This window comes from Melanerpes formicivorus, unplaced genomic scaffold (genome assembly GCF_026170545.1).
Source record: "Melanerpes formicivorus ecotype bairdi unplaced genomic scaffold, bMelFor1.0.p_v2 SCAF_33, whole genome shotgun sequence".
Lineage (NCBI taxonomy): Eukaryota > Metazoa > Chordata > Aves > Piciformes > Picidae > Melanerpes > Melanerpes formicivorus.
In genome coordinates, this window is record NW_027142385.1 from 3,242,325 (window position 1) to 3,265,623 (window position 23,299).

A 23,299-nucleotide genomic window follows, 5' to 3' on the forward strand; every position below is an offset into this window, starting at 1 on the left:
GTGGAGGAGCACCTGGTGATGTTCCTGCTGCTCCTGCCTTGCTGAATTTCCTCTCCATCTCCAGCCTTTCTAACACTGCCTCAACCACATCCCAAGCTACACCTCTTGTCCTTCCAGGCTTGAGCAGCATTCCCCCTCAAGTGTATTCTGCTGAGTGGCCCTGTGGGAAGTGGTAATGTGAGAGCACCAGGACCAAGCACGTTGTCAGCTGAGAGCCTGGCCAGAAATTTCTCACAGTCCCACTGCTGAAACTTCAGCATCCTGGCAGAAAGTTGTGAGTCATGACTACCAAAACCAAGACCAGGCACTGGCTGTGCAGCAGAAGGAGTAAGAGAGATGCAGATGTGTCTCTCTGGATTAAACTGCAGCTGATTTTCTATTTTAAAACACAGAAAGTTGCTATTTTCTTGCAAGCTCCCCTCGTTTCAGTAGCAAATGGTCCCCAAATTATGATTCTGAAGCACTCAGTGTTCCTCCTCACCAACAAAATACTCTTCTGCAAAGGGATGCTAGAAGAGCACTCCCTCAGGGGTGACATGGACCTTGTGTCATCAGAGCATAGTAACACTGATGATATAATGAATCCTACATGCAAGCATCCAAGGTGAAGCCTGACAAACACACCAAGGCACTTAATGTGTCCTGCTAAGAACAGACAGATCTGTTAGTGACCTTTGGCAGAGAGATCTCACTCCTGTCTTCCTGGAAGGTCAGCAGACCTGTTGGCATCTTACTGGGGAGCAGCTCCAGCTGAATGAGCAGAGCACAGCATCACGCATGCTGAGCCTGCAGCACCATTCCCTGTGGCATCCAAGTGCTCCAGAAAAATCTTGCATCTAAGTTTTCTTATCCATTCTTCCTTATCTTCTAAGAGTGTCCTGGACCCAGCCTAAGGCTACACAGATTCCCTCCCTCTGGACACCTGTAGAGTAGAGTAGAGTAGAGTAGAGTAGAGTAGAGTAGAGTAGAGTAGAGTAGAGTAGAGTAGAGTAGAGTAGAGTAGAATAGACCAGGTTGGAAGAGACCTTCAAGATCATCACATCCAACCCATCATCCAACACCATCTAATCAACTAAACCATGGCACCAAGCACCCCATCAAGTCTCCTTCTAAACACCTCCAATGATGGCAACTCCACCACCTCCCCGGGCAGCCTGTAACACGTGTGCAAACATGGAAATGGAAGCTTGAACCCTGAGAAAAGAAGAGGAAACAAAAATGGGGCCATGACTGCTCTGTGAGCTTTGTTGTTGCATGGCAAACTTAGCTGTGCTGGAGGAGGATGGGGGAGGGTGAGGAAGGTCTTCCCTTTTCCCAAGGAGAAAGCCACGTGGTGAGAGGCAGCACCGGGGAATCCAGCTCTCCTGTGCCGTACCAGCCAGACCCTGCTCCGCTTTTAATACCTTGACAGCTTCTCCAAGAGGCCTCGCTCGGAGCAGACGCCTGCACTTGGCAGCTGCTTAAAGCAGTCCAGATGGGATCCTTTTAAAAATTACAAACTGGTGTATCTCACTTTGGGACAGGAGCCAATAACAACAAGCCTTCCCTTCTTCTCCATGCATTTTCCATTTGTATTCCAAGATGTTTACTTTGCTGCCCTTTACTCAACTATTTTCTTCTTTTTTCACTGCAACTTTCTGAAGAATTAGTGCAGAGCTTTCATCTCCCTCTTGGGCAGCTGAGGCATCAGGAAGTCCTCAATCTTGCAGACCTAGAGATGACCAGGCTGCAGGATTTTCTCAGTCAGAGGACAAAGGGCAAGGTGGGAATTAGACTCAAGGGCACAAAGAAATACAGCTCAGCTGTGGGGAGGGAGTCTGTGAGTCTTGGTGCTCTTCAAGGGTCCCCAGAATTACGAGCTTTCCTTGAGTTCATCATGCTCATCTAACCTCCCAGATGGCAAGGTGTTCCCTTGTTTGGAAAGGAGCAAGCAGTGCCAAGACTGGGATATTACTGGGTTATTTTAGTGAGGCTTGAGAAGTGGTGGCTTTGTTTCCCTTCTGGCCCACGTTCTTTTGATACTGGTGAGAAAGCAAACCAGATGCCAGGCATTCTGCTGCTGACTTTAACCAGCAAGCTCAGCAGCACTGTAAACTGTTGGCAGAGCCTTTTAGGCATTACCTTCCTTTCCTTCTGCTTTTCCACCCAAATTTCTCCATCTATATTGCTCAATGTTATATTCTCAAGCCATCCTGGCACAGTCTCTCCCTATATATATTTCTTCTACGATGATAGCTCCTCAGAACTCCAGACAAGCATGCTGGAGTTCCCCACCAGCATATGATCTCTCAAGGACAGTGTGGCCAGAACCTGTGAGCATATATGAAATCCTGGCAACAGTCATCCAACACACATGGCAGCAGAGGAAGAAAATGTCACTGTCATCAAGGACCTAATGGAGAGAGGTGCACAGAGCCCTTTGCTACCTGTTGAAGTTAACTACAAGAGATTTTGCCAAGTCTTGAACCTCATTCTGCCAAGCTGTCAATGCTGATAGTGGTGCTCAGCCTGTGAGAAGTCAATGTGGGTCAGTGTGTGGTGTGTGTCCCTCTAAGCTGTGTCACTGCTCTGATTCCAAGCCATGACCCAGTTCCTGCACACTGGCTCCACTGCCTGAGTTTCTTCACTGAAGGCTGTTTGCTGCTCCAGGTGTGTCATTACCAAATATCATATCCAAGCAAAGCATCCCAAATGCCTTCTCCATCAGGACCTCTGGGACATTGCCCAACCACTCCTACTATCAGCAGCTGCAACTTGAACAGGATCAGAGTAGCCTAGAGAGCAAGTTAAAGACAGTTGTAAATACATCAGGAAGGACTGATCCAGCCACTGAGAATTAGAGAAGTCTGTGGAAAACCTGGCTTTGCATAGCTGTGGAGATTCAGATACTCAAGGCTCTAGGAGCACCTCAAGCTCTCTAAACAGCAGCTTTCACTGGGACAGAACCTTCCAGACCTCCTCTCCCCAGTAGCTGCAACATCAAAGGAGCTCTTACTATGGAGCTGCTCACACAGCAAGTGTGCAAGGGGATGACTCTCTCACCTGACAAGCCCACAATGGTGGCACACATCTAGAGAGTTCATCCAGACCACCCTTGCTCCTATGACAGCCTGGGCAGCACTCAGTGAGGGTGGAGAAACGCTTGACTAAAGAGTTTGTTTTGACTGTCAGCAATAACATGCAGCAGCAGAGAACCATTCCCCATATTGTCATAATTACATGCTTCTTGCTTTGCTTTAAGGATTGCTGCAAATAACCCTTTGCACCTGGTTCCTGAGGGAGGATTGTTAGACCAGGCACAAACAACCAGCAAAGAAACCATAAAAGCAGTGGGAAGAGTCAATGTACTCCAGGTTGTGAAGCAAAACAAACCCAATATTGTTTAGACTCTCTTTGGAGGGAAATTTAGTAAACACCACAGAGGCATTGAGTTAGGAGCCCACAATAGGGGAGGATTGGGTCAGGTCTCTACAGAAGCATCTGCCATATCATCTCTATTAATAGCAGCATATTTTTATTCACAGGGAGAACAAGGTGATGATGGGAAGGTAGAAGGCCCACAGGGACCACCTGGAGACAGAGTAAGATGTTGAATCCCTTCTCCAATCAATCCTGACCTTATTTTTGCTGCTGAATTCATTGGGTTGCTTCCTTACTTGTAGAACATGCCCAAGGCATTGAGGTATTTGTTATCTTCTTGCAGGGCCCTGTTGGTGACAGAGGTGATCGAGGGGAGTCTGGAGACCCTGGTTATCCTGTAAGTCTTGCTCTAAATTCACCATTCAGACATGTCTGTCTTGGGGAAGTGCTTGCAACCTGCATCAGCCCACAGAAGGTCTACTCTGTGCCCATCAGTCACAAGTCGCAGCCCACAGTTGGCCCTCGTCAGCTGCTGCAGGTGGCTGTGTTTCAGACAAGCAGTAATTCAGATAGCTTTGCTACAAATGTGGCTGAAGTCAAATGGAGGCCCTGCAGGTCAGCATCTCACTATGCCCTGCACCTGCCTGAGAACACTACACTAAAAAAACGAGCAAGATCACCCCACCACAGGTATTTGTGATTATCAAGACAGTATCCTGGGAAAGATCTATACCAGAGAAGCTATGTCAGTGCTGGACAAAACTTGACTGATGTGCCCATGGCTGTAGATTCTTTCATGGGAATAACTCTTTTACCCTGGAGGTTTGGAAGCTTCCTAAATCCTATTGGGATTTCTCTCAAAAGCCAGACCAGGGTTATGAACTATTTTGCTCTGCTCCTGAATCCCTCTTTGCAGGAGATGCCACCTGACTGCTGTTGATCTGCAAAGGCTCTGTGGACTAAGTTGTACCTCCATGCAAAAGCAGCTGGTCAGAGTGACAGAAGAGTTTGCATTCACCTTATTTGTAGAACAGCACTCTCCAATTGTCCTCCTACTTCAGTGCTGTCTGTATTTAGGGACATGTCAGAAAGCCACTGCTTAGGTGGTGGTTAGCAGTTCCTCTTGGTTATTTCCTTCCAGTGCATGGCCACAGGAGCATGTGCACCATGCAAACATCCACAGTTCTATATTAGCAGATATTGAAATCTTCTTCTGGCCCACAGAGCATGGTACAACCAGTTTTTGTTTCCCAGTGCCACAAAAGTACCCAAGAACAAATGTGTTCCCTCTCTGGTTTTTATTTCAGGGTCAAGAAGGGCTTGATGGAGAAAGAGGAAAACCTGGACAGCAAGGCTTACCTGTAAGAGATGCTGCTTTATTGTAAGCTAGTGTCAAGTGTATGTGACAAACAGGTGCAAAAAGCAAGGTAGGAAGGGCTGCAGGAGGGAGTGTGTGGTGAGCTGTGAAATGCAGCAGCTCCATAAGCCTGGCCTAAAGAATGGGCATTTGTGAGTCACATGTTGGGACTAATAAGTGGAGCAGGAGGCACTCCCAGAAGCCTGTCTCCAAAACTGACTTTTCTGAGTGATCCAAGAGGGACTAGAGATGGGCAGTGGGAGATGACAACCACAGTGGAAGGGTCTGCTTGGAAATTACACATTTGCCTTGCTGCTGGTGAGAGCTGGTCCAGTGTGAGGCAAGACCATTGTTATTCTGCCTGCACTGTGTTTCCTCTCAAGCCAGTGCACTCATGAAAGATGCCATTAAATCCAAAGTTAAGGGGAGAACTTTTCATTCCCTTGCTATACACAGCAGCACCTAATTTGTGTATGAGATGAATGCAGCTGTGAGTGCAGCAATGCAAATCTTCTATGTCCAATTAATTCCCATTCTTTGTAGAGCTGCTGGGAAGAACAACAGATTCTATTTTGGGGTAAAACCTTAGTGCCCTCTCCCATGGCCTAGAACTGGGCTGCATTCCCCAGTGGATGTAACTTATTCTGAGGGGTAGTAGCCCCTCAGATGTCAGTGTTTCAGATGAGAGCAGGAGCTTTGGATTGTCTTTAGTAAAGGGCCATTAGAAGCATGTAGCTAAGAAGATGAAGGAGAGCTCTACAGGTGTGTCCTGATTTACATTTGTTTGAGATTAGTCCAGAAATTGCCCCTAACACAAACAGCCACAAATCAAAATCCCTGGATGGACAGAAGAAAAGATGGGGACATGTTCTGGAGAAGAGATCAGTAAGAGAGTAGTGAAATATCCTCTCTGCTTTACAGAATAGAATAAACCAGGTTGGAGGAGACCTTCAAGATCATTGTGTCCAACCTATCATCCAACACCACCTAATCAACTCCCTACTCCCCTATAGGTAGCTTTCTAATCTCTGACATCCAGGTGAAGCCAGGGGAAGGGCTGCAGCCTGCAAGAGGGAGGTAGTACCAGCACTAAAGATGCAGTCAGTGGATAAAGTGCTTGTTCTGGACCTTGCTTCTGCAGCACCTTTCTCAAGACAGGCTCCTCCCTGCCCACTGCTAGGAGCTGTTTTCCAGGCACCCTTTGGCATGCCACAAATACAAACACCCAAGTGAGGGGGCAGCATTGCTTCTTCTCCAGTTGACACCCTGCTAAATGCTCTGTGGAGAGAGCTCCTTGCTCCTTTTGCCCCAGGAGGCCTGGCTGAGCACAGGCTGTTCCCCTGAATTGTTTCCATACGGTCAGCGTCGTTAGGGCACAAAAAATGCTGTTCCTTGTGCTTCGTGCAAGATAGTGCCAGAAGAGAATTTCAAGCAGATTTTTCTTGCTTATGTTTTGTAGGGGGATCCTGGACCACCAGGCCAGCCAGGAGCAAAGGGATCCAAAGGTGATGTGGTAGGTTTCAGCAGGGTGGCTTTACAGCGTCCCAAGTTTAAAGATGTCTAATCAAGAGGACTGTCATGGGTTTTGCCAGCATGTGTGATTTGGCCTGTGGTCTGTGCTTTGAAAGACTGGAGAACCTGGTGGAAGGGCTGTAAACATGTGTGTGAGTGTCCAAGCTCAACAGTTTGTTGGCTTTGTGGAGCTGGAGCAGATCAAGACAATTACAGCTCCAGCATGATGGGTGAACCTCGGGCAGGCCGTGGGTTGTGTTTCCTTCCCATACCCCTGCTCGTGGTGCCTCCAGCCACAGCTGGCTTGCCTGTCCCCTAAGGAGGTCTGAGCCAGGCAAGTGTCCCTCTCCTATTTGAACCATAAACTTTTCTGGCTTGAAACCTTCCAAATTTGAAGTCCATATATCCACAGAGTTATTTTTCTTGGAACCCTCCTTCTAACTTCTTGCCTTTATTGAGCAAGAAAGCACAGTGCACACGAGTCCTTCGACAAGGTTCAAGGGTACCTCATACCTACTCCTACCTCCACATTTGGCTATAATGCCAGCATACAAATTGCTCTCACAGAGCAGGCACTTGATTTGTTAAAACATAAGTATGTGGCTTCAATATTCAGCAAATTCCTGCTCCCTTTTGGCAGATGTGAGGAATTTAATCTGACCCTGCTGGGGTAATGCCAGAGGATAGTTTAACCAGCAGTAGGTGTTCTTGGCAAAAAGAGTGCACCAGGCAAGAAGATAAACAAACTCTGCCCATCGATGGACAATCTGCAACTGCCTTTGGGTCTAGGGAAGAGCAGAGAAAGCACCCCTAGGAGTGACTGTTTTGCGTAGCTGTAGCTGGCCTGCCTGGTCCTTTGCAGATGGAGAAACAATGCATAGAAAATGTAGTGCTTCAATTTAAAAGTGCTTTAGTGCATGACCTCAACAAGAGAGCCCTGGTGAAGGTGATGAGGCTGAGTTTTCCATTCATTCTGCAGAAATTAATCCCCTTTTTTGCAGCTAATAAACCTCAGGAGTTTTGGGGTTTGGTTTGGGGGTTTTTTTAATGTCTTTATTCACAAAGCAGCACTGCAGATCATAGACACAAGATATCCCTTGCATTCACATTAACTTCCCAAACCAGAGGGAGCTACCTCACAGAGAAGAGCTCTTCCTGAGCACCCTGCAGAGGGCTTGTCACTGTGCTCTCAATGAACTGACAGAGGGTGGAGGTTTTAAGCATCTTGTCCTAATGTTTGCCAGTGCACCGAGTGCCTCCTTTGAGTTCATTCTGCTTTATTTGTCCTCATCTGCTCTCTATTAAGAAAAATGTAGGTCCTTGCCTCCTAGCTATTCATTCCTGCCCTAGAACCCTCAAGACATACGAAGACTCCCTTGTAATAAAACCGAACAGCAGCTCATTCCCCAGCGCTGCAGCAACTGGCTTTAGAAACCTCCTTCTTGACAAAACTCTTTCCAAGCATTATCCAAAAGCTCACCCTGAAGTCAGGCTGCCAAGTAGAGCTCTGCTAGCTCTGCAGCAATTTTAGATGTCTTCTTGGTCTCCACTTGCAGGGTCAGAAAGGAAAGCAAGGAGCTCGGGGCCACATGGGGAGCAGAGGCTCACCGGTAGGTAAAGGTTCAATGTTCTGCCCCCAGCAAACGCTGCCTGGGAGCTCCCTCACTAACGGCCTTGTGATTTTAGGGCATCCTTGGGCTCCCAGGTCCTCGAGGAGTGGTAGGAAGACAGGGTCAAGAGGGTGCCCCTGGAGTGGACGGAGTGCCTGGGAAGGACGGCATGCCCGGGATGCTGGTGAGTTTGTGAGTGTAACCTTACAGCACTGAGAGCAAAAGCAGCTTAGGAGCTGGAAAACTAAAAGGCAGCCCAGGAGAAGTGGATGTGGTGCAGCTGTAGATACTGCAGTTTGCACGTTCCTAGAGCAGGTCATATGCTTCTCTTCACATCTCACATGCACACTGAGGCAACAGCTGCCTTTGCATGGCCAAGTCTGCAACTAATGTCCTGTTTCTAGCCTGGCAGATACTTGCATGCAGAGACTTTTGTGTGCATCTCTGCAAGGCCGCCCATGCCCAGATGCATAGTGCTGGCTGAGGGCAGTCACACTACACCCCTGTCCTACCCTGAAGCTGTGCAGAGGTGAAAAGAGCATCTTATTTAATAACCTCTTGTGGCTTTCTTTTCTAGGGAGAGCAGGGTGATGATGGAGAAGAAGGTGTGACAGGGATGTCAGGCAAAAGGGGGAACCCTGGCATAGCAGGACTCCCTGGAGCACAGGGACCACCAGGATTCAAGGTGAGTTTCTCACTCCCTCAGATACTACCACGAGCATTCCAATTTGTGAGCCTGCTGTCTCTAGAGCTTGGATTCTCCAAGGACTAACAAAGTCTCAACACCTGCTGCCATCTTTCACTTATTTGGAGGCTCAGTAAATCTTTCTCTCCATCCACCCGCCCGTCCATCCATCTATCCATCCATCCATCCATCCATCCATCCATTTATTTTCATGACACTCAGAGCAGCTGAATGTCCCAGAGACCTTTACTCCTTTGTCAGAGTTCACTGAACTTAGGAGCAGGTACATACACACACACATTACAAACACTTCAGCCTTCTTTCATTAGAAACATGGCCCTGGGGTAGCTGCAAAGGAACTGCTGCAGCCTGTCTGTAGGGTGTCCAGGATGGACAACTCCATGGGAAATATGGGAGTCCTCTAGCTGTGGCCCTGTGAGGCCTCAACTGCTGAAGGGATATTTGTGCTGCTTGGGTTTTAGCAAATGTTTAAAGGTTTGGAACAGCTGGAACCAGTGTGGGCTTGGACACCATTCTGGGTGGAAACAGGGACAAGCTGCTTTAGTGACCTTGGAGTTTTTTCCTGGTGCTTGCCCTGGCCCAGGTTGGCCACAGGATCTAAGCTGGGCCAACAGAGATTCAGCTGTTCGTAGCAAGTCTGTAAATAGGGAGATTCCAACTGGGTTTGGAGAAGCTACCAGGTCTGATTTAAATTATGCCTCCCCTAACACATCACTAACTGTCACTTGCTGCCCTCCAGCTGCCTCGGGTAGAATCACAGGCTGCTACCAGAAAGGAGTGAAAGACCCTTGTGTGGTTATGACACTCAGCTGCTCAAACTTTCTAGGCTCTCACTGCCTTTGCTTCTCTCTCCCAGATCAAGTATCTGGGGCTTGTGCTGCTCCTGCTGCTTGGCACGGGGAAGAGATGGGGAGAAAAATGTGGGGGGTGGGTCTCAGAAGCCACTTGTCCTTACTTGTGGAGTAGGTATTGGGAAAGTGCTGGTATTGCAGCCTCTGTACTGAAGTCCTCCAGCTGAAGTCTTGGCATGTCTTCAACATTGTAGATGGATTAATCATCAATTGCTAGCCTGCTGGGGGGCAGAGATGGTGAGAAACTGCAGGGCAGGACTGACAACAGAGAAGTGCAAACAGAGGATGTTTCACCCCCTTGCTGTCCGTAGCCCTGATGCAGGCAGTACAGCTCTGCTGGAGCTCCTGCTCTGTGTGGAGCTCAGGAGGGGACGTGGCCGTGCCCATCACCAGCCTCATGCTGTGCACCCTGCAACTCTCAGCAGACCTGAGGCATCTCCTGCTGAGGCCACATTCCTTACCCCTATGAGCCACTCTTTCCCAGCTTTCCTTCTATGGCTATTTCAGCTGAGCCTTGTTATATTTAGCTCCTGTCCTTCAGAATTACTTGAATTCTGTTATTTTTAGGGTGAAAGAGGATTGCCTGGACAGACTGGCCAAACAGGGAAGAGAGGATCATCAGGAGGAACAGGCCTCCCAGGGAGCCCTGGCGACCCAGGACCCAAAGGACAGCCGGTTAGTGATGGCCAGAGCTGAGCAGACCTGACTCCAAGCTGTCTTCTGCAGGAGAGGGAGCAGACCCATGGGCTGGAAGGTCAGGTTGAACCTTGGTAGGGTCTATTACAGAGGAACCCACAACTAGCTCTCTCAGGTGTCCACACTTCCCTGTTCTTTCCTGCCCACTTGTGCCCAGAGAGGCCTCAGCCCTGCCTGCGCTCCCCAGGACAGCAGCACTGTTCATATCATCCTGGTGCCCATGCTGTGTGCTGGCACCCAGGCTGCAGAGCCACCTCAAACACCGCTCAGCACTGCCTCTGGGGAGAGCTGTTTTATGAGAGTGGTGAACAGAGCCTGTGGGAAGTGTTGAGCGTAGGAGAACTAAGCACTCCAAGCCATCCAAAAGTGGCTCCACTGGGACATGCAGGAGATGCAAGAGCATGTGTCACCAGTGCAGTTCTGAGGGCAGTGGAGCTGCAAGCTCAGAGCACACTGAGGAAAAGTACCAAGAGGCCTCAGTCAAGGCTCAGTTCCCACAGGCTCCAAATCCTTCCTGCCTCAGTTTATTGTGCTGGTGGGATTGCCCAGATTAGCACTCAGGTGTCACACTTGAAGACTATAGAGAGAATCCTTTAGCTATTTAGATCAGGACCACCATCAGAGGGTTTAGTTAGGCTACAGATGTAAAAGTGACATGGGGAAAAGACATCAGGAGTCATACAACAGAAAGGAGAAGATGAACCCCAACCAGCAGCACACTGACATCATCTTGCCCCACAGCCACAAGTGGCAGGTACTGCTCAGGACTGCCGTTGCCTACTCTGCTGCACAGCTGCAGACCAGGTGCCCTTAGCTGAGATGACTCCATGGCATTTAAACCTCTCTGACTTTTGCCTGAAATTCCTCTAGGAAGAAGGCTTAGTTGGTTCTTCTGACACAGGAAAGACCTTATTTCTCTTTTAGTTGCAGTTTTTCTTTCCAGCATCCATAAATGGGCATCCTTGAAAAGTTTCTTATGCTCCACTGAGTCCAACCAAGCCCTCTCTTGCCAAGCAGTTCCTTACTGTCGTGGCAGGAAGAGGTCTCCAGCAGCGAGGTCTCCAGACTGGCTCTGGAATAGCCTTTTAATAGAGGTGGTGGAAACCCCATAGCTCGAGTCATTTGTAGCTGGGCATTGTAAAACATCCCATAAAGTGCAATGCAGCACTGGGTCACACAGTCCTGCTGAGAGTCCAAACAAGCCTTTTCCATCTCTGCTTTTCCTAAGGCTGCAGATGAATCAGCTGCTGTATGGTTTCTGACCCATGGATTTTTCTGACGTTGAGTCACTTCACGTTTTGACATCTGAGACGCCCAGGAAATATCAAAGGACATCTCAGACCTGCTGAAACCAGGCTGTTTACACAAGCACATGCTACTCAGTGTGGGTTTTTTTATTGTGAGTGCATGCAATGTGCTAGTCTAAGCTTGATGGCCTCTCAAATATTTTGTTGTTATTTTTCTTAAGAAATGGAGCAAAAAAAAAAAATCCCTGCAGGGTTGAACAGGAAAAGAATCCAGGGATAGGCACAGGCTTCCTGGGCCTGAGTGGGAGGCTGTTGGAGGAACGTGCACTCTTTTGTCAACTTGAAGGAGCACAGTTTGAAATTAGCCTTTAGCAGCTGGCCAGTCCAAGAAGAGCTTGTCCTAAAGGCCTTTAAGGCTGTTGGAATTTTTTTTGTGGCAACATAAACTTCCAAGCTCAGAGTAGGTGCTCTCCATCCTGCTTCCAATGACTGCGCTCCAAGCTAGAAGCAGTGCAAGTGCACCTCCCATCTGGGGGGCAGAAAGGCTCAGTCTGGAGAAGAGGAGGCTCAGGGGAGACCTTATTGCTGTTTACAACTACCTGAAGGGAGGTTATAGGCAGGTGGAGGCTGGTCTCTTCTCCCAGGCAACCACCAACAGAACGAGAGGACACAGTCTCAAGCTGTGCTAGGGGAGGTTCAGGCTGGAGGTTAGGAAAAAATTCTTCCCAGAGAGAGAGATTGGCCATTGGAATGTGCTGCCCAGGGAGGTGGTGGAGTCACCATCACTGGAGGTGTTTAAGAAGAGACTGGATGGGGCACTTGGTGCCATGGTTTAGTTGATTAGATGGTGTTGGGTGACAGGTTGGACTCGATGATCTCAAAGGTCTTTTCCAACCTGGTCTGGTCTGGTCTGGTCTATTCTATTCTATTCTATTCTATTCTACTCTACTCTACTCTAATCTACTCCTATTCTATTCTATTCTATTCTATTCTATTCTATTCTATTCTATTCTATTCTATTCTATTCTATGTGATCTACAAGTCTATGAGATTTTCTGGAGCTGCTTCTAGCCTGATGTTTGTATAATTCCTCTTTCCAATTACTTTGATACTTCTTTCTTCTCAGTCCTGCTTGGACTGAAGAATGCTAGTAGCTCTCTTTCTCTCTGAAGCTGCTGAACTCTTGGCACCTCTCTGGGTGTTCAATACCAGCTCACCAATGCTCTTTCTTCTTGTGTTTGTCTTGGCTGTTACTTGCAGGGAGACTTTGGTGAGGCAGGATTTCCAGGGACCATGGGCATGCTTGGGCCAAAGGTAAGAGGCTGCCTTGTGAGCAGTCGGTTTTCTAGTCTCTCTTTCCTGGGGACAGGCAATGCAATATTTGTTGCAGATTTTATTAGCAGCTCTGCAGAAGCTATTGAAATGGCATCATGATTCCAGTTCATGCATCTCCCTTTGCTAAATGAGTGTGTGTTTGCATGTGCTTCATTGGAGCTTATTCCTGCTAAAAGGGGTGGATGATAGAGGAAAAAGGGCTGTCTGTGTACCCTGGAGCTGGTTTCCTCACCTGCACATCTTTCAGATTTCCAGCATCAGTCATCAGTCTGCACCTGAGACATTGATATATGCTCCTAAAGCCTTGATTTGAAAGTTGTCACAGAATCATAGACTGGTTTGGATTAGAAAGGACCTTTAAAGGTCATCCAGTCCAGCCTCCCCCTGAAGTGAACATCTTTAGATGTTTAGAATCATTTTATCAGAATATAATGGGCCACTCACTGCAAGAAGGATATTGAGGTGCTAGATCATGGCCAAAGAATGACCATGAAGCTGAGGAAGGGTCTAGACCAGAAGCCTTGTGAGAAGTGACTGAGGAAACTGGGGTTGTTTAGTTGGGAGAAAAGGTGGCTGAGAGGAGACCTTCTCGACCTCCAAAGTTTCCTGAAAGGAGGTTGGAGCCAGAGGAGATGTCTCTTCTCACATGTAAAAAGCAGTAAGACGAAACAGCCTCAATTTCTAGCAGGGGAGGTTTAGGTTGGGCACGAGGAACAATTTCTTCCCCCAGAGGGTTGTCAAGCCCTGAACCAGGCTGCCCAGGGCAGTGATGGAGTCCCCATCCCTGGTGGGGTTTAAAAGCCTTGTAGATGTGGTGCTGAGGGACATAGTTTAGTGGTGACCTGGCAGTGCTGGGTTAACAGTTGAACTCAGTGATCTTAAAGGTCTCTTCCAACCAAAATGATTCTGTGATTCAATGATTTACCTGGTGAAGGGGAAGCAGTTTGCAAAGGGTTTGCAAAACAGGAGAGGGGACAGCTTATCTAAAATTGGAGCTTCCCATTCCCACACATGATGCAGCACCTCTGGCCTTGCAGCAGAGCTGTAAGCAAGAGCATACACATGGGCTATGTTTAAGGGCATCTGGCATCTCGTTTCTGCTTGCAGGGCCCCCCAGGAGACCTTGGTTTCAAAGGCATTCAGGGACCACGTGGGCCCCCTGGTCTCATGGTGAGTGGTTTTTCAGTTTGTTTGGTTTGGAAGGTGTTTTTTTCCTCCATTCCCTATTTGTGTGAGGCTACAGGGTGCTTGCTCCAAGGAGCACAGTCACCTGCCTGTGGCACCACCTCTGAGTCAGCCAAGCACATCTGTAGGCAACCACGTGTGCACTGTGTGGCCCTCTTCTGCCATGGAGACAGTCATGTTGCTCTGACCACTGCACAGACCACTGCACTTACACTGAAATCTCCCTCTTTCTGGAATTTCTGAGGTTTTACATGCATCCTGACAGCCATGCTGTGGAGGCCCTGTGCCTTTGGATGTGTGTTTTGAAACAGTTTTATTCCAGCTACAGCAAATACCACAATCATGCTGCTGAAAAGCAGCAGAGATCCAATGCCTTTCCTGAGCCTGCCATGGTCAAAGGCACCATCCCTTCCCACATGATGGCTCACTCACAGCTTTGCTTTTCCAGGGCAAAGAAGGAATTATTGGTCCACTTGGCATTCAGGGTCCCACAGGAAGCCCAGTAAGTATCTCTGCCTTTTTGTGCCTCTTTGTGCCTGTACTTTTAGAAGAGCATAAGGTTTGAGATCTGGGATGCTTGAGGCCAGCAGAAGTAGATCCCAAGTCCTGCTGTAACAAGGGAAACTAAATGGTCTTCAAGATGAGCAGCTTGAGAGAAGCAGAGGTTTAGTCTCTGTGGCTGCATTTGTAGCTGCAGGGATAACATCAGCTTAAGAGTAAGGAGTAAGCTAAGTGCAAGTCTTTGGACAGATTGGCTCTGAGCAGAAGAGAAGAATTTCATTGCAGTCTTTCAAAAGCAAGCTGCCAGATTTCCCAAAGAGCTTGGCCTGGAGGAGGGGGAGGGGATGACAAACATGAGGGGGGAAAGGAGGGGGAAATCCCCCAAACTGATAAATGTTTTAAACTGGCAACAGCTGAAGTCTGGGAAGTGCTGGAAACCTGCCTGCCCCAAAATGCCAAAGGTGATGAACACAGCCCAAAGGTCAGGCCAGGGCTTTGTGAAAACAAGAGCAGAAGCTGCTCAGAGTCCAGCACAGAGGCTGCCACTGGCAGAGATGAAAAGCAGTAGGATGAACTTGGACATTGCCAGAATATCCACTAATGGCTTTTTCTTTTTGCCTTGGCTTATATGGCAACCTGAGCTAATCTGTTTAGAGTTACACTTGGGTCCTTGCAAGGGCTTCTGGGTGGCAACACAGAGACTCATAGAATGGTTTGGGTTGGAAGGGATCTTAAAGGCCATTGTAGTTCCAACCCCCTGGTGTGGGCAGGGACACCTTCCTCTAGACCAGGCTGCTCAAAGCCTCATCTTACCTGGCCTCAAACATTTCCAGGGAGGGGACATCCACAACTTCTGTGGGCAGTGTGTTCCAGTGTCTCACAGTGAAGAATTTCTTCCTTATATCTAATGTAAATCTTCCCTCACTCAGTTTAAAGCTGTCACCCCTTGTCCTGTCCCTCCATGCCCATGCCCAAAGGCAGTGCAGCTTGCTGACAGTCACTGACAATGCTTTGTTTCACAGGGGCCCAAGGGAGACAAAGGCAGCCGTGGAGAAATGGTAAGTGCTGGTCCACAGTCCTGGGTGTCTCCTGCCATTGGGAGGGTCCCACTGAGCACCCCAGGGTCATTCTGGGCTCCACTGCACCTGTGTGTGCTCCAGATCAGTGTGGTGGCATCAGGCTCCCACAAGGGAGCCCATGTGTGCACACACCTATGTACCTGCACCTCCAGGCATGCATCTATGCACCCACTTTGCTGTTAACACAGCAAAAGCTGTCATGTTACCATGTTAGCTATGACCATGGCATCTCCAGGAGCAAACCACTGTGAATGGTAGCTCAAAAGGCTTCAGGCTGCCCATGCCAGGGGTACAGGACCTGTTTGAACAGCAGTGTTGCCTGGGTGCAGCCCCCAGAGCTGAGGGAATAGTGCCAGAGCACATTCTCACCTTCTGCTCCTCCTCTGGGCCCCTTCTTATGGAGGCTCTGATGGACTTTTACACCTTCTCATAGTTCCTTGGTGTTCTCCCCATCGAGGGTATGTGATGGAGTATACTGGATAGCAAAAACCCCAGGGCACATTTCTAACAAGCCAGGGTGCTGTCTCTGGCTCTTCTTGCTTACTATCCTCCACCTCCATGGGCACAGAAGAGGACAATGGGCTGGTGACAATCTGAGCCCCAGAGCAGCTGGTGGCAAAGCCACAGCATCCTTTGCCACAGCCCTGGCTGCTGTTGGCAGGCACTGCTGGGGCCCTGATTTCACTGTCCTTCCATCACAGCACCCAGGCTTGTGCAGGCAGCTTGGGAACAGCACCCAGCTGTAGAGGGAGAGTTTGGGCTATCAGCAAACATCTTCTGACACCTTCTTCCTTTTGTGTTGGGTTTTTTTTCCCTGCAGGGTCTGCAAGGTCCAAGGGTAAGTGTTTGAAATCACATTTGCTGACTAATAGCTCATGTTTAAATAAAAGCAGCTGCTTTTAGCAAATGTAAAGCTGCAGGGTGGGTAATTAGGGTGGGGAATTAGGGTGGGTAATTGTGCATACAGGGGGTGTGGTGAGTACCTGGGCTTGTGGCATTCATGATAGTTAAGGAGATAAAGCTCGGAGTGAAGGATGCAGTAATGAATGGACCAGGTACAGATAGATGCCCCCAGGACAAACTGGAGCCACCTCCTATTTCCTGAAGGGTTTGGGAGAGCAGATGCTGTAAGATGTCAAAAATCAGGAAGGGTTTAGCAGGGAACAGATTCCTGTTTGTGACAAGCATGAGCAGCTGAAATCTAAGTGGGAGATCTTTCACTAACTGATGCCACTCTGTCTTTAGGGTCCTCCAGGCCCACGAGGACACCCTGGCCCTCCGGTATGTATCTGTGGAAAGAGTTCAAGGGCATTATTGAAACAAGCTAAAGTTAGTGCTGTGATACTCTCCAGAGGGACTCTTCACTCCTTGGAAGCTACAGCTTAGCCCCATTCCTCGTATGCAAAAATGTGTGTGTGAATGGACCAGTGTTCCTTGTGCTTGAGCCCAAACCATCTCCAAGTATTATATAGAGACAGCATTGTTGCCTCTCTCCCTCATCTGCATTGAGAAGCTCCAGGGAAAGGAGGATTTCCAAAGGACACAACTGAGTATCTTTGCAGTGGTGCCTGCCCATCCTTCTGGCTAATGCCCCTTTTTCTTTCTTGCTTTGGTTTTTAGGGACCACCAGGAATTCCAGCCTCCTTTGTAAGTTGTCATTTTCTGTATGGTTGTTAGTGATGAGAATAAGTCATGCAGAGCCAAGGGGCTGATGGGACACCCAGAAGGAGTTGCTGGCATCCTGAATCATAGAACCACCCAGGTTGGAAAATACCTCAGAGATCATCAGGTCCAACATATTACCTAATACCTAACGCCTCACAAATAGCTAAACCATGGCTTCAAGTGCCACGTCCAAGCCTTTTTTGAACACCTCCAGGGACGGGGACTCCACCACCTCCCTGGGCAGCACATTCCAATGGCCAATTACTCTTTCTGGGAAGAACTTTCTCCTCACCTCCAGCCTAAACGTCTCCTGGCACAGCTTAAGCTTGTGTCCTCTTGTTCTGGTGCTGGTTGAGTGGGAGAAGAGACCAACCCCCACCTGTCTACAACCTCCCTTCAGGTAGTTGTAGAGAGCAATAGGGTCTCCCCTGAGCCTCCTCTGAAGACACAGGCTCAGGTCCAGCAAGAGATGCTGTGCTAGCAGAGCAGTGCTTGAATTGCAGCCCTACACCAAGAAGCATTTGATTGCATCAGGGCACATTCAGCTTCTAACAGTCTCAAGCTCATGTCTTTTTCACCCCACACTAGCAACAAGATGGCTTTGGGGCAGCTTTCCAGACTCTCATTGACTCAAATGTCGCGCTCAAGACAGAGGTAGGAGAGTACTTTGGAACCCGTTGGTCTGTGCTGGGGTTGGAGGCTGGGAATGGTCACAGTGGTGCTTGTTCCTTCTGCATGCTTCAAGCTTGTACAACTTCTGTGTGTTATCTGCTCTGGTTTGTTGCAGTTATTGTGGACTATCTGGGGTTTGTGTGTGCAAAGAGATACTGAAAGGATACAGTTCTGTTAAGTTACTCATTTGTGAGGGTTCAGACCTTATGGCTACCAGAAGTTAAGAGATGTCCCATTCAGGACAGTGCAGGGGCTGTAGCTCACCGGATCCCAGCCAGCAGAGCCTGTCTTTGACCCTCTAAATTTTCCCACAGATAAAGCGGAAACCCTTATGGTTAAAGCACCCCCGAGAAACACCTGACTTTGCCTCCTTTTCTCTCCAGGGTTACCAACATCCAGACCTTCTCATGCTGGACCATGGAGGGGAGATCTTTAAGACTCTACACTACCTCAGCAACCTCATTCAGAGCATCAAAAGACCCCTGGGAACCAAGGAAAACCCTGCACGCATCTGTCGAGACCTCATGAACTGTGAACAGAAGATGAACGATGGTAAGAAGCCTCAAAGTGTGCAAAGGCTGCTTCCTCCACAGGGCTATTTCACACAGCCCAAACTGGTCTCCTTCCTTGGGACCAGTAACGTAGAAAACAAAACTTTCCTTTTCTCCTTCACAGAAAAGGTTAAGTGACTTTGTTAATCCCTAAATCCTCCACTTCTTCAGGTACCTACTGGATTGACCCAAATCTTGGCTGTTCCTCAGACACCATAAAGGTCATCTGTAACTTCACCAGTGGTGGGCAGACCTGTCTCAGCCCCATCACCGTCTCCAAGGTACACACAGCTCCACCCCAGCACAGCATTTCCCATACTGCTATTGCAAAATATTTACCCAAGGGTTTGTTGTCCCCAGACACCGGGTAGTGACCGCTACGACACAGCTGCTTTCTCCTGGAGGCAGACTCAGTGCACCTGAACATTCAGAACTGCTCTTGTGCAGCTACAAAAAACACATCCAAGACTGTTGTTGACTCTGGGTCAAGACAAAGCAGAGTGTTTCCAGAAATGTTTAGTTAACCCAAACAGAGGCCAGTAATGGCACAAACACACTGCTCCCAACTGCTTTGTGTTTGGGGCACATTGTTCTCTGCTACCTGTAAAAGTAAGGTCAGCTTAAAATGTACAAGCCTCCAGTGAAGTTAATGCCACAGGACTTTTCTTGGTACCAAAAGAACCCAGTATTCTGGGTTCACCTGCAGATGAGCTGAACCTGCTGCTTTGCAGAGGTGTGTGCTGCATTCACCACTTACACTACTTTCTTTCTACTCAAGCACCTGGTAGTTTGCTCTGAAGAAAATAATAACTCTGCTGTGCCCCCATGAAAGCTTTCCAGGTTGGCTTGGCACCTGGCCCTTATGCCCATACTCACACCAGATCCTGTTCTGGCCATCCATGCACGGCCACCTCCAGCCTGAGCAGAGCACAGGGACCATCTCTGCTGTCACAGCTTGAACTAACCCTGCTGCTCCCTCCCTCCAGTCCCCCCAACAGCGGTACATCTAACACCTCTGTCACCTTCACAGCTGGATTTTGACGTCGGCAGAGTCCAGATGAACTTCCTGCGGCTCCTGAGCTCGGAGGTGGTGCAGCACATCACCATCCACTGCCTGAACACCTCTGTCTGGAGGGAGGGCTCAGCTGAGAAGCCCTCAGACAAAGCCCTGCGCTTCAAGGCCTGGAACGGGCAGATGTTCGAGGCAGATGGGCAGCTCAGGCCTGAAGTGGCAGCTGATGATTGCAAGGTATTTTGCTGCAAAAGAGGGGAGAGAAGAAGAGAAATGTCAGGCTGAACCCACCCAGGGCACAGGACAAGGCTCAAGTTATACCTGTGCTTCTTATTCTGATTTACCTGCTCACCACTTTCATTTTCTAGTCCAGGGTGCTATAGCAGTTCCCACTATGCAGCTGCATTGCACTGTCTGAAGGGGACCTACAGGAATGCTGAGGAGGGACTGTTTAGAAGAGCCTGTGGTGATAGGACAAGGGGCATTGGTTTGAAACTGGAGCAGGGGAGATTTAGGTTGGACATGGGAGGGAATTCTTTACAATGAGGGTTGTGAAATACTGGAACAAGTTACCCAGGGATAGGGTGGAGGCCCCATCCCTGAAGACATTCAAGATCAAACTTAATGGGGTCCTGAACAACCTGATCTAGTTGGAGATGTCCCTGCTGAGTGCAGGGAGGTTGGACAAGATGACCTTTGAGGGTCCCATCCAACCTGATGCATTCTATGATTCCATGGCCTTCAAACAGAAAGCAAAAGATTCCAAAGTTCAGTGTCAAGTGTGGCAGCAGCTAGAAGGCAGAAAGGAGAATTGCCACCCAAAGGCACTGCCGTGGCTCCTGCCCAATGCCCTGTGGAGTTGGCAGCCCTGTGTCCAGTCTGGGCTCACTGCTTCAGCAGCTTGTCTTGGGTGATACCATTCCAAGCCTGGTTTCCATCAGTCTGACCTGGATAAAGGGTTCCCTAAAATGCCTTCTTAGCCTCACTGCAGCCCTGCTCAGCCCCAAGGCAGCCTCTTGTCTCAGGCAGGGCTCATGAAGCACGTTCCTTCCTAGCAGGATTCACCCTGCTAAACAGCCTCTTCTCTGTCCCTCCTCCCTGCGCAGATCAAGGACGGACGCTGGCATCGGACTCTCTTTTCATTTCGGACACAGGACCCTCAGCAGCTGCCAATTGTCAACATCTACAACCTCCCCCCATCCGAGCCAGGAAAGCAATATCACCTCGAGGTCGGCCCCGTGTGCTTCCTTTGAACAAAGCCATTGAAACCGGGCTCCAAGGCTTTGACCCCGAGTTTGGCCTATGTCTTCTCACAGGCTCTCCCACCTCTCTGCAGCAAGGACAGCTGGGCTGTATCTTCTGGGTCAACTCTTGCTCTAGCCTTTGGCTCCAGGTCTCAGAGAACTACTCTCAGTGATCTACTGAACTCAGCAGACTGTTGAAAGGACTAACAAGGAGGTGGGGGAAGCAGGTATCGGGACGTGAGGAACGCAAAAGGGATCAGGGGACTAACGTTGCAGCGGTTCCACACACAAAGCTTTGCCATGACCAAAGAAATCATTGAGAGAAACCTCAAGCAACGTGCGGGGGGGGGGGGGGGGGGGGGGAGGTTGGTTGGGGTTTTTTTTCTTCCACACACCCCCCCTCCCCTGCTCCCCATTTTGTCTTTACCTGGTTCCTGGGTGACCAAATGTTCTTTCCATGCAAAAGCAATTAAAGGAATAGAGCTTCCCTCTCAGAGCTTGTTGCCTTCTGGATGGCCACGTGCTGCATCAAGTCTCCCAGGTGGAGCTGCAAGTTGGATCTGGCTGCTCTGTGTACCGGAAGCATTTTGATGTGCAATATGAGAAGAAACAAACAAACAAAACAAAAAATATATATATATATATTATATTATTTAAAGCAAAAGATTTTTAAGGAAAAAAAAAAAAAAAAAAGAAAAAAAAATTAAAAAGGGAAGGAGGGGGAAAAAAAAAAACCACAAAACAAAAACCAGGAAGAAACACAACTAAGTTCCTCCTTCCGTGGGTGAGCTTAATCAATGTCCCTTCTCATGTGTAGTGGTGGGGTAGGGGAGAGTCCTGAGGGGAATGGAAGGAGGAGAGGGGAAGAGATTGGTGCTAAAATAGAGAGAGAGAGAGAGAGAGAGGATGGGCTCGGCTGATTTGTTTCTACCTCTCACTGTGAAATCTCTGGTGCTCTTAACAAACGGTATTATTATATATATAGGACTTTATTTAAGGTTGTGAAGGTGCTACAGTGTCTCGCCACAGACCCAAACAAAAGAAACAAAATTAAGGAAAAGAAGAAAAATCAAAGCAACAGCAAAGCCCCCAGGACCATCTCTCTGGGAAGAGAGGAGGTCACGCTCAGCTAAGTCAGAGGAACAGCCACCTTTAAAGGGATCCTTTATTCACCGCCGATGTCGAGGGCGCGCAACAACCCCACCCGCGTCCCGAGCCACCTGCGGGGTGTTTGAAAAGCAACTGCCCGTTGCCGTTGTCGTTGCTAATCAGCACTTCACTGCTTTGGGAGGGGAGTGAGGGATACAGCTCAGCTGGAAGCACTGAGCCTCAGAGAGAGCTATTTTTTCGAGTCAGCTTGCCGTGTAACACTTAGCTGGGGTCGCGCTGGCCACGCGTCCCTGCTGGCGGCTCCCTGGGCTAAGCTCGTATTTAAACCCAGCTCCGCCACCCCCTTCTGCCTGGCCCCTTCCGTCGAGACTGACAGGATGGTCCCTTCTTTCAGACCCCGGCCAGGCTTGGAGGGGTTTGGTTTTGTTAAGTTTTGTAGAAATTTAGTCTCTGTATGTAAATTTGGAGGATTTTTGTTTGTTTGTTTGTTTGTTTGTTTTTTTAAAGAGGGTACTTCTGCTAATCTTGGATTCTATATAAGGAATAATATTGATGTAATCCGAGCTGTACTGTATCAGAAACGCTTCAGTGCCTGTTTGGAGTTTTCATGTCTCATATGGACTATGGATTTTATTTTTTTGAAGAAAACAACAACAACAACACACAAAAAAAGGAAATAATTATCTGTGAGTCTCTCTCTCTTTGTGTAGCCTTTTTATTTTTCCTTTGCTTTTTACTACTGCCTGCTGGTTGGTTCCTAACGACCATCAGCAAAGGTTAACAAGGTCTGTCCCAAATACCTCACCCTCCATCCCTCCATGCAGCCCTGCCTCTGCTCAGTAAATACCTCACCCCCACCCAGGGCAGCACACCCTGGCACACCCCACCCCCCCAAGCCAAAACCTCCATCACCTGCTTGCTGCCTGCCCCTGCACACTCTCCTGGGTTTGTTCCCTTTCTCACCATCAGTTTTGTGTTTCTCAAGGCTGGAGTTACCAATAGTTCTCAATAAAGTTCATTTTTTCCTTTCCTTTTTAACCTTTTTTTTTTCCCCTGCCTATTTTTTTTTTTTGCCTTCCTTTTTCATTTCTTGGTTTTGTTTTGTTTTGTTTTGGGACTTTAAATAAATATTTAAAACTGAGGCAATGAAACAGGCCTGGTATAATTTTTTTTTGCTGCTTCATGGGAAACTAAGAAGGCAAGAGAGAAAATACTCCATTGCTCAAGGATGAGGAGGTTGGTGTGATAGCCCAGAGACACCCCCCCCCCCCCAAGTGACCTGGGAAGCCCAGCTCCCACCCCAAGACCACCCACCCTTTGTTGCCAGTCACAGCGCGACCTGTCCAACCCTCAGCCTGATGCTAACTGCGTGACGAGGCTGAGATCCCAGTGGTGACTCCCCACTGTACATCACCCCACCACTGCCACCAGCCCCTTCCTCATCCATGTCCCCATCCTGAGACAATGCCAGGGAGCAAGAATAAAAACAATTGCAAGTTAAAAATAACAGGGCTGAGCTGCCTTTGTCATTGCTGAAGCCCAAATCACCTCTCACTTGCTTCAAGCTGAAAGATGAAACCAAACCTCTCCTTGCTTAGGAGGTCTC

General features: G+C 48.7%; 1 protein-coding gene across 3 annotated transcripts in view; it reads left to right on the plus strand.

The window, feature by feature from the left end:
• Positions 1 to 22,838, plus strand: part of COL27A1 (collagen type XXVII alpha 1 chain) — a 171,599-nt gene extending 148,761 nt beyond the window's left edge. For 2 of the 3 annotated variants that reach the window (XM_068155646.1, XM_068155645.1), the window contains 21 exons: positions 3,525 to 3,581; positions 3,704 to 3,757; positions 4,668 to 4,721; positions 6,177 to 6,230; positions 7,786 to 7,839; positions 7,916 to 8,023; positions 8,417 to 8,524; positions 9,964 to 10,071; positions 12,600 to 12,653; positions 13,782 to 13,844; positions 14,308 to 14,361; positions 15,383 to 15,418; positions 16,260 to 16,277; positions 16,685 to 16,720; positions 17,060 to 17,086; positions 17,693 to 17,758; positions 18,160 to 18,328; positions 18,499 to 18,608; positions 19,358 to 19,576; positions 20,446 to 20,568; positions 20,656 to 22,838. In XM_068155646.1, coding sequence (XP_068011747.1) covers positions 3,525 to 3,581; positions 3,704 to 3,757; positions 4,668 to 4,721; positions 6,177 to 6,230; positions 7,786 to 7,839; positions 7,916 to 8,023; positions 8,417 to 8,524; positions 9,964 to 10,071; positions 12,600 to 12,653; positions 13,782 to 13,844; positions 14,308 to 14,361; positions 15,383 to 15,418; positions 16,260 to 16,277; positions 16,685 to 16,720; positions 17,060 to 17,086; positions 17,693 to 17,758; positions 18,160 to 18,328; positions 18,499 to 18,608; positions 19,358 to 19,576; positions 20,446 to 20,568; positions 20,656 to 20,781 — 1,698 coding nt within the window. In that variant the 3' untranslated portion in view covers positions 20,782 to 22,838. Of the gene's footprint in view, positions 1 to 3,524; positions 3,582 to 3,703; positions 3,758 to 4,667; positions 4,722 to 6,176; positions 6,231 to 7,785; positions 7,840 to 7,915; positions 8,024 to 8,416; positions 8,525 to 9,963; positions 10,072 to 12,599; positions 12,654 to 13,781; positions 13,845 to 14,307; positions 14,362 to 15,382; positions 15,419 to 16,259; positions 16,278 to 16,684; positions 16,721 to 17,059; positions 17,087 to 17,692; positions 17,759 to 18,159; positions 18,329 to 18,498; positions 18,609 to 19,357; positions 19,577 to 20,445 lie in introns of all 3 variants that reach the window. The other variant, XM_068155647.1, reaches the window with a different exon arrangement.
• Positions 22,839 to 23,299: the final 461 nt, after the last annotated feature.